At 42.8% G+C, this 10,262-nt stretch overlaps 1 protein-coding gene across 1 annotated transcript; it reads left to right on the top strand.

The window, feature by feature from the left end:
* Positions 1 to 324: 324 nt before the first annotated feature.
* Positions 325 to 10,058, top strand: GDAP1 (ganglioside induced differentiation associated protein 1). Its single transcript, XM_055706013.1, has 6 exons — positions 325 to 857; positions 1,100 to 1,292; positions 2,477 to 2,650; positions 6,285 to 6,379; positions 6,844 to 6,958; positions 9,556 to 10,058. The coding sequence occupies exons 1-6, from the start codon at positions 807 to 809 to the stop codon at positions 9,936 to 9,938; spliced, it is 1,011 nt and encodes a 336-aa protein (XP_055561988.1). The 5' UTR covers positions 325 to 806; the 3' UTR covers positions 9,939 to 10,058.
* The last annotated feature ends 204 nt before the right edge of the window (positions 10,059 to 10,262 follow it).

Here is a 10,262-nt window from a genome sequence, read left to right as displayed (position 1 = left end):
AAGAGAACAGTGTTCTGGACTCACATCTCACTGTGGTTTTTATTTTGCTCATCTCCCTGATGCTGCAGACAGTATCTAATGGATGCACTATCTGCAATTACATCTTCAATCCTATCTCCACTGTGAGACACATAGGAAGCGTTTTCTGGCGACGGAAGCTAGTGTTTGTTATCAAATGCTTTTCAGGACCTGCAAAACAGTTCAATTTTCTAATTTTGTCTAGAAAAAAATAATACTTGAGAAGCCTTGTCTCTTGTGATTGAAAGAACACATCTGGAGACAAAAGAAGTGCACGTTAGCCTAGAGCTTTATTTCTTCAGGCTGTAACTCAAGTGCCTTTTGCAACAGAGTGTTTATACCCATAGGGTCCAATTCAGGATGCCTTCTGGTAGTATTTCCAAAGACTGTGGTGCCAATGTCCCTGAAATCCATAATGCAAGTCCTTGTTGAAGAAAAAAACCAAAACAAAACCAAAAACAAACAGAAAAACCTGCCATGTCACGTTTTCACCTGCGCACCCCTCCTTCCTGTGCTTCCCCAGGGGATGCTGCGGCCGGTTTTGCAGGCGGTTTCCCCTTAGGCAGGGCCGTCCTCTGCGCAGCGCGGCGGCAGGCGGGGGGAACAAGGGGGTGCCCGCCCCCGGCACCCCCTTCTGTTAATTTCCAAGAGCAGGCCGCCGCGGGGCGGGCACGGCCGCCGCTCCGCGCCCGCGCAGGCCTCCTGCCCCGCCCGGCGCAGTGCAGCGGGCCGCGCCGTGCCCAGCCGTGCCGCGCCGAGCCGAGCCGTGCCGCGCCGCGCCACCGGGCATGGCGCCGCTGGTGCTGTACCACTGGACGCAGTCCTTCTCCTCGCAAAAGGTGAGGCGGGCGGTGGGGCGGCGGCCTGCAGGCCCCGGACTGCCACCTCCCGCGGGGCCGGGCGGGGAGGTGGCCCACGGCCCAGCCTGCCCGCAGCGGAGGCGGGGGGGAGGGCGGGGGAGCTGGGCTGCCCCCGCGGCGGGCCGGGGCCGGGGCCGGGGCCGGGGCCGTGGCGGCTGACAGCGCGGGGACAGCTGTCCGGCAGTGCTTCTCCTGGGGTGACCGCGGTGACGCCGTTGCAGGTGCGCTTGGCAATAGCCGAAAAGGCCCTGACGTGCGAAGAGCGTGATGTAAACCTGCCCCTGAGCGAGCACAACGAACCGTGGTTCATGCGCTTGAATTCCTCTGGAGAAGTGCCTGTCCTGATCCATGGGGAGAACATCGTTTGTGAGGCAACGCAGATTATCGATTACCTTGAAGCGACGTTTGTAGATGGTAATCCCCTAGGCGTGTGAAATCCTGTGGCATGCAGCCATGGTGGGGTCAGCCCCGTATCGCTGCCTGTTGGTTCATCCAGGACCAGAAAACGTTTGTAGCCTCACAAGTAAATGGGCTCTTGTCATAGTTGGTGGTATGGGGTAAACCCGCGTTCCTTTAAAATGAACTGAAGGCCTTCTGGCACCTTCAGAAGCAGCTGTAAGTGACAACCTGCCGCTGGCCTCCTTACCGCCTCAGGAAGGGTAGAGGAGCCAGCCATGGCGGTGAGGCTGCTGCGGAGTGCTGGGCAGAGCTGCACAGCTGCTGCTCTTGGGCAGGTCCTGCTTCTCTGCCAGAAAAAAAAAATAATTAAAAAAAAAGCTTAATTCCAGAGTAATCATGGGCGGAAAAAGGAAGTAGAATGAGTAAATTATTTTTGGAGCCAAAATGGAGTCAAAAGGTAAAAATGTAGGAGGGTAAAACTCGGAAGTGATCACATGCAGGCTTTTGAAATTCTTTGTCCAGAAAAACGACAGCCTCAGTTTTTGAAAGAAATGCAGAGTTGTATTTTTTTTAGGTGTGAAGAGGCAGCATTTTGTATTTAAGGGGTTTAGCGCTGCAGTTGCTAAGGCATGAAGAAAACGTCGTTGCTGGGTGATCACAGTATGTGTTTAACGCTGGCGTTTTCATCAAATGAGTAGTCAGGGCCCAGGTAGATTGAGGGCAGGGTAAAACTCAGTGGTATGCAGGAATACTTCTAATCATGCTTTGAGTAGGATTCCTGTACTGTAATTTTTACAGCATCGCAGTTCTAGTAATGTTTCAGCCATAACAACTTACTAGAACCGCAGTTGTGCCCTACTGTGAGAGGGCTAAAGGGTTGTGTGACACGGTTGCCCATTCCTAGAAGCATAAAAGAGATGCTGAATCCAGTTTTCTGATTTGAAGGCCTCTTAAAGATGTGTTTATGTGGGCTGCTGCATAGGAGTTGGGATTATTGAAATGTTTTAAAATTAAGTACATGTATATAGTTTTCTTTGAGACATGGTAACTGTTACATTATGGTGGGGAACAAGTGAAGCTCTCTTAACTGTGGCTGTGTCATCTGTGCTGGTTGGATGTAACTGAAGTAACTTTGGAAATACTGCTTTTGGTCAATTACATGGTTCTTCTTAACATTTATTTTTAACTTTGTATTGCAGAGGGAGTACCAAGATTAATGCCGGAAGAGGGGAGCATGTATTATCCAAGAGTGCAACACTATAGAGAGCTTTTAGACTCCTTGCCTATGGATGCCTACACACATGGCTGCATCCTGCACCCCGAGTTAACAGTAGATTCCATGATTCCAGCCTATGCTACCAGCAGAATTCGTAGTATGTACTGTTATAGCTCTCAGTGCCTATTGGTAAATAGAGTGTTGCATTAACACCTATCTTGCGTCTTCAGTGCACCTTAAGCAGAATATATTGAGCACAGGTTTCCAATTTTGGTTGCAGTCCTTGATAATTTGTGCATATACTTTCTATTGATTGTGTAGTCTGTTATGATTTGAAAATGGGAAAGAGGAAGTGTAATTTCCAAGGTGTCTGTGGAATTAATTTTCCTAATAATTGTGCTGCTTCTGCATAACAGAAAATGACAGGTGTGACAGCTGTATTTTATTTTCTGATCTTGCTATTTATCCTTATAAAGCAATTTAGAGGACAGCTCTGCTGCTACTCACATCAAACCACTACACTGAAGGAACCCCATTTTTTTGTGATTGTAAACTTGTAAAAAATTCACCTATTAAATTAAAGCAATTGCTTTCTTCTCAAAGTGGTGCAAATGCAGATTAGCCTTAGTGAAACAGAGTCTGTTTGTCTAATATATTGTAAGAAAGTCATCAGACCCTTTTTGTCTTTTGTCTGAGGCATGTACTAGTGACAATTTGGTGCCAGTGGTAGGAAAAAAAAAAAAAAAAGGAGTGAAGGGTTAAGTAGCTGAGGTTCATCACAGCAATGGAAATTGTTTAAGCACAATGTAAACCAAAATCCTGGGTGCAAATAATGCTTTATATATATATATATATATATATATATATATATGGAATGTAGAATCAGGGTAACAGATGAACTGGTGGTCTGGTAGAATCAGTGGAAAATGTCATTTGACTTCCTTGGGATCGGTATTTTATTTAAGACTTTTATATACATACCAGTTTCCCATGAAAAAAATACGTTAGAGGCAGAGGAAATAACTGTAGATTATGTTGCCCCATCCCTTTTACAACAGAGGATCTCCTGAAATGAGCTCCTGTTTTGAATCCAGTAGTTGGCAGAAATACTTGGTTTTAAACAGTGTTCGGTAATACTCAAAAATCCTTGGCAAATAATCTGTCAATTCTCATAGCTTTTTTTTTGCCCTTTTTTTTTTTTTTTTCCTCCTGGGTTTGGACACTAGAACTGGACAGCAGTTTTTGTTCATTTTGGTGTCAGATAGGGAGATAATTATTTAATTCTTTATTAATACAGTGGTTTTTCACTGTATATATGTTCAAGGATTCCAGTGTTACTTTCAGCCACAGAACTGTGCTGTGGGAATCCTTGTTCAGCTGGTCATGGGTCATGACCTTGGTCTAGCTTTTCAGAACTGCTTGCAAACTTACAGCCCTCTTGCCAAGAAACGTGACCTGTGTCTTTTGCTTCAATTTATCTTTTACACTAGACTGTGTTGAAACATCGGTTGGTTGCTTAGGCCCAGTTTATCAACTAGTCCAGACCACTGGTATCAGTGCTGTGTTTTTTCTTGGTTTTTGTCCCTTCTAGTCTTTGTACCATGCCAAACTTTTATTAATGCTTTTATGTTTCCTTCTAAGTATTGCAAAAGAACTAAATAGTTCTAGGATGAGGATCAAATCCTGAAAACATGGCTGGATGAAGATTCCCTGTTTACTGCTATGTTCGGAGATCTCTGTTTTTTTTATTTTGGTCAATGTCAGTGCTTTACATGGTGTTGATTTTTTTGTGTGATATTTTAGAATGCTCCATAGAGCAAGGTCAAACACTGCAGCAGCTTTAAAATGTCATACACGTATACTATTACCAAATGCATAGTATCATAAAGGATGATATTGTGTTAGTTTGAGGACTTCTGTTTCCAACAGACTGTGTTATCTTCCTCCTTAAAATTTTTGGCAAGTCAGTTCTCTTATGAGCCACACCATTGTGTTGTCAGAAGTGAAGTCAGGCAGTTAGTTTTCCTTATAGTTGCATGTTACCCTTTAAAAAACATCAATACAGATTTAGTTTTCTTTCTCTGTGCTGGAAACCTGTTGAGTATGAAGAAGTATTTAGAAGTCAGTGTTGCTGGTCCAATGATCAATAGTTATTTAAAAGTAAATTATTTATAAAAAGTACCTGGTGAGATTTAGAATGGCTAATTTTAGGAACAGTAATTAGCATTTTTTTGTTTTACTGAAGTAACATGAATTATTCTCTTATATCAGTGTACTGTCTGGTTTGTTGTCTTTTTCTTCCCCAAATGTGTATGTCAACTGTTTATTGAACGATTGTACTTTTAGGTATTATTGATAGTTTTTCTGTTTTCACATGGTAACAGGCAGTGCTTTATTACGGTTCACGTTACAACATTGTCTTGTGTTCTGCTGACCGTTTGTGTTCTTCCCCTTTAGTTTCTAGCTGGTATAAATTGTCAGTTTACACACACACATTCATATTGGTAGAGCTAAAATTTGGATTGTCTGAACTGGGATGTTTTTGTATCTTTTTGTACTTAAAGCATAGCCTGCTGTCTTGATTTGAGGCATTTTTTTGAGTAGCTTGTGGATGTTTGTAAACAATTTCTTTGCATGTTCAAACTTGTCCTGAATGGTTTAATTTTCAGCTTTGAAAAGCTGGGTTTTTTTCAGAGTGCTAGATATAATAAGCCACCAACCAGTTATGTATTATATTTATGCATACCAAATCCAACTAAGTAATTAATTGCATATTTAAGATTTTAGTTTTGTGATTACATCCTTCCGTTTCTTCATATACTGTGTTGAAAGATGGCTTTTACAGTCATACCAGATGGAAACAAAGAATATGTAAAACAGTGAGTTCACTATTCTCTAGCAAGATTTTTTTATCAGTTTAATTTATAAGAGTTAATTGGAACTAATCTTAATTATCAAGTAAAAGTGAGAGGTGATTCATGCCCTATAATTATTCTTTTGTTCTCAGTTTATTACTGGAAATACTTATTTTTAGAAGATAACTTATTATTCACTACCTTTTGGTATTCTAGGTCTGTAAGTATGGCATTGTCAAGCAAAGCCCCATTTTAAGGAGAGAAAAGGCTATACACATGTAGTAGAAATTAGTAAAATTATCTTAGATTTTTCATATCATTCTTTCTTTAAGTCATGTAATGAATGTTTTTTCTAGAACGTCCATATACTCTGTAATGAACATTTACAAAAGGGATCACAGATTTTGGTGTCACAGTTTAGCTAACTGGAAACACCTTGGTTCCATATTCAGTGGTATTTAGGCTTTTGCTGTGGAATCATGTATGTGACCTACAGAAAACCCCAGTATGGGCCTGTTGGCACTTTCACAGCGTGGAAAGTGTGTTAGGAACCCAGGAATGAAGGTACAAAACCATCAGAGACCTAAGGTACTTGTAGTAGAATTTCATGGATTTAGCACAGGTTTTGGCAGCAAAATGGTTTTCTCTGAATAAGAGAAAAATATTAACAAGAATTCTTCATTCTTGCCTGGCAGATCACCGCTTTATAGAGTTCATTGCAAACTGATGAGCAGAAGGTGTGGTGGGGTCATTTCGTGCAGCTGTTGTTTTCCAAAACATGTTGGTCATACTTCATTGAAGTACCACTTCCCATTTCTTTGGTGTGATACTTGCACAGAAGCTAGTGATCAATTTCAGTGGGTTGCATTATGGGTATGTTTGGATATCTAATGTCATTCTTTCCTTTTTTTTTTTTTTTTTTTTTTTTTAAATCAGGCCAAATAAGTAACACAGAATCAGAGTTGAAGAAACTTGCAGAAGAAAACCCAGACCTTCAAGATGCCTATATAGCAAAACAGAAGCGCCTTAAAGTAAGAAAACTCTTTGTATTCCCCCAATAATAAAATGAGCTTGTTAGTGTCAGATTTCTTCTGTCATGATGTAAACATTTGTTTCACCTGTCATTACCATTAATGTCATGCAGTGTTTTAACCCTACAAGGCATGAAGCAGTCTGTCCCCCAGATCAGCTACACATTTCCAAGTGTGTGCTGAAGTATTTGACTGATCCTGCTGACTTCAAAGGTAAGTACACATCAGTGCTGGCGCTGGGCTGTTGAGCACCCTGCAGCGTGAGGTAAACCCTGATATATAGCATCTCTAATGTTTTTCTTCTTCTACTTGAATTGTCACTCGTATCCAAATGGTATCCAGCTGACTATGTGGCGAAAATAATCATGTTTTATGAATAAGCACTGTAGTATCTATGTAAAAGTTTATCTGATAAAAGTATAAACTGTACAATGATTAAAACACTAACCTGTGTATATATTTAGTCTAAACTGCTGGACCATGATAATATAAAATACCTAAAGAAAGTACTGGATGAACTGGAAAAAGTTTTGGATCAGGTTGAGACTGAATTGCAGCGTCGAAATGAGGAAACACCAGGTAAGGATTTTTCCTTACTAAATCCTGTTGATGCTTGTGTTTGGGGAGGCTGAATAAATCTGTTGACAGCACCATTATAGAACTGGTTTTAATATATTGAATTTGATACTTTCAGCATATACTGATCTCACATTACAGAAGGGATCAATGCTGTTTTAAATACTTGTTCAGTTTACTGCTGCTGTCAATAAGTTCTCACTCTCTTATGAAAGTGCTTGATCACATTTTCAGAATGAGTATAATTAGCTGCACACTTTTGCAGTATCTTGTCAACAAAATAAGAAAACCCTTAACTACAGAATGTTATTCTTGATGTTGTAGTTGTAGGCTTCAGTTCACTATAATGATCACAACTTTAATGTTTAATATGGGTTTATTATAATCTTGTGTAAATACTGTGCTGGTATTTTTAGTGTAGAATTAGCAATCCGGATGAGCGCTCTAATCATTAAGCAATCCCCCTCCCCCCCTGTCTTGGAAAGTAGCGGTGTTTACCTGCCATCCACCCACATTAAAGTCAAATTTTGTTCAAATGGGATTAGTCTTCTGCTTACTCAGAGTCTGGTCCAGCTCCCAGCGGTGCTAATAGGAATCCTTTCTCTGACTTCACTGGGAGCTATGTGAAGCATCAGTCAATATCAACTGCATCTGCTCAAATCAATAACTGTATTAGGCTCTATAAATAGCTGTTGTAATAATTATCAGCTACTATCAAGACAGGAGATTTGAACCAGCAATTGAAAATCTAGGTTAAATTTTCTACTGACTCAACAGCAAGAGTCACAGAAAATGTTTTAACTCAAAAAGGATGGTAGGATTTTGTTCAGCAAACTTGTCTGTCACCACTAAATAGCCTTTTCAAGGAGTCAACTGGTACAATATTGATGAGCTTGTGAAAACCACCAGGATCACAGGATTTAGTAAAACGTGGCTATTACCTGCCTTTTGGAATTTTGTCTGAGTTTCGTTTTTGAGGTTTGTGAGCAATGCCTCTCCAGGTCCTGGCCAACCTCTGAGCCTCTGCTTCTCTTGCTGCTGCTCAAATCCCTCATTCACTTACTGCTGTTGCCACTATAGGTGTCTTTCATTCAGACAGGTTAGCTTCTTATCATAATGCGCTGGATGAATCCCCAGGTATCCTTTCAGCAACATAGGATACACTTGTCCTCTGCAGGTGCCTTTCTTTCAGACCTGCGTATCCAGTGAAAATGGACTGGTACCAGCAGCGTGCCAAATGTTGCTTTCCTCTGGTGGCAAATGAGTTGAAAGGGATGTTGCAAAATTTCTCTGTTTCCACAGAGGTGGTGTTGAATGTTCATGCTAGCATTTTTCTGTGCTCATTGTGTGGGAGGAACTGCAAAAGGTTGCAAATGAGGAGGGAACAGCATAGTTCTGTTTGAGATCTAGGCTGGAGCAGAGTACTCATGCTGGCAGCTATGCTGACTACAAAATTTTGTATCCTGGGTTTCAGAAGCTCTTGGTGTAGTCAGTACAGATCAGCCCTTTCAGGTGGTGGTGGTTCAGATCACTGAAGTTAGAGGTGTGATGCTGCCTGGCTGTGCCTGCTTTGAGCCATCCCAGGAAGATTCACCTCATTCCTTTGACTGGAGAAGGAGCCTGGGGTCTCCAGCTGTGCTCCTGACTAATAGTGGACAGTGTGAATATCCATTGCCGTCACTTGGGGAATGGAGGTTACAGTCAGTTCATGTTGTCACTGCCACTCCTTCCTCCTCAGGGGGAGGCTCCTCATACTCCTCCCTGCTCCAGTGTGGGGTCCTTCCCACGAGAGACAGTCCTCCACCAGCTTCTCCAATACGAGTCCTTCCCATGGGCTGCAGTTCTTCATGAACTGCTCCAGAATGAGTCCCTCCCATGGGGGGCTGTCCTTCAGGAACAGACTGCTCCAGCGTGGGTCCCCCATGGGGTCACAAGCCCGGCCAGCAGACGTGCTCCAGCCTGGGCTCCTCTCTCCACAGGGCCACAGGTCCTGCCAGGAGCCTGCTCCAGTGCGGGCTTCCCACAGGGTCACAGCCTTCACTGGGCATCCACCTGCTCTGGTGTAGGGGTCCTCCACGGACTGCAGGTGGAGATCTGCCCCACCATTAACATCCATGGGCTGCAGGAGACAGTCTGCCTCACCGTGGTCTTCACCATGGGCTATAGTGGAACCTCTGCTGCAGCCCCTGGAGCACCTCCTCCCCCTCCTTCTGCACTGATCTGAGTGGCTGCTGAGTTGTTTTTCTCACATATTACCTCCTCTCTCCAGCTGCAATTGCTGTTGTGCAGTTTTTACCCACTTCTTAAATACGTTATCCCAGAGGCGCTACCACCACTGCTAATGGGCTCAGCCTTGGCCAGCAGTGGGTCCATCTTGGAGCCAGCTGGCATGGGCCCCATCAGACATAGGGAAAGCTTCTAGCAGCTTCTCCCAGAAGCCACCCGTGTAGCCTTCCCACTACCAAAGGATTGCCATGCAAACCCAATATAATTAGACAGCATATTGAAATAGCACTAAACTAAATGTTAAGCCCATGGAGGCTTCTACATGTGCTTGTATTCCATTAACTCCTAATTCTTTATGGTTTATCTCTGCTTAGAAGATGAAAATCAGCCTTGGCTCTGTGGTGATTTCTTCAGTCTGGCAGATGTATCACTTGCCGTCACATTACATCGCCTGAAGTTTCTGGGATTAGCAAGAAGAAACTGGGGAAACGGAAAGCGGCCCAACTTGGAAGCCTATTATGAGCGTGTCCTGAAGAGAAAAGCATTTTGCAGAGTTTTAGGACATGTCAACAATATATTAATCTCGGCCGTTCTGCCAACGGCGTTCCGCGTGGCCAAGAAAAGGGCTCCCTGGGTTCTCGGCACCACCCTGCTGGTCAGCATGCTGGCAGGAGTGGGTTATCTTGCTTTCATGTGTCTTCGGAAGAGGTTTGCCACCATGATGTTATCGATTAGAACCAGGCAAAATTATTTTTAGACCTGTCTGTCCTTAATGATGAGTGGAGGGCAGCTCTACTGCCCCAGGAAAATATCCCCAGTAAAATATAAATGTAGAAGAAAGGTTATGTCTGTGAATTAGAACATTGCCACACAGTAATTGTCTCCTGCTGTTGTATAATTGGATTGGCAATGCCAAAATATTTGTGGAAAATATATGTTGGGGTGACAACAAAGGGAAGAAGTGACTTTCTTTTCAGACAAGGACCTATAAGGGCTGTGACAGTGCTTTGTTAAAGTGGTTATTGTCTCCTCTACCCAGTAGATGACCTAATTACAATGCTTATATTTAACAGATAATGCG

This window comes from Falco cherrug, chromosome 3, assembly GCF_023634085.1.
Source record: "Falco cherrug isolate bFalChe1 chromosome 3, bFalChe1.pri, whole genome shotgun sequence".
Taxonomy (NCBI): Eukaryota; Metazoa; Chordata; class Aves; order Falconiformes; family Falconidae; genus Falco; species Falco cherrug.
The sequence above is the reverse complement of the archived record's forward strand: the minus strand, read 5'-3'. Positions and strand labels throughout refer to the sequence as shown.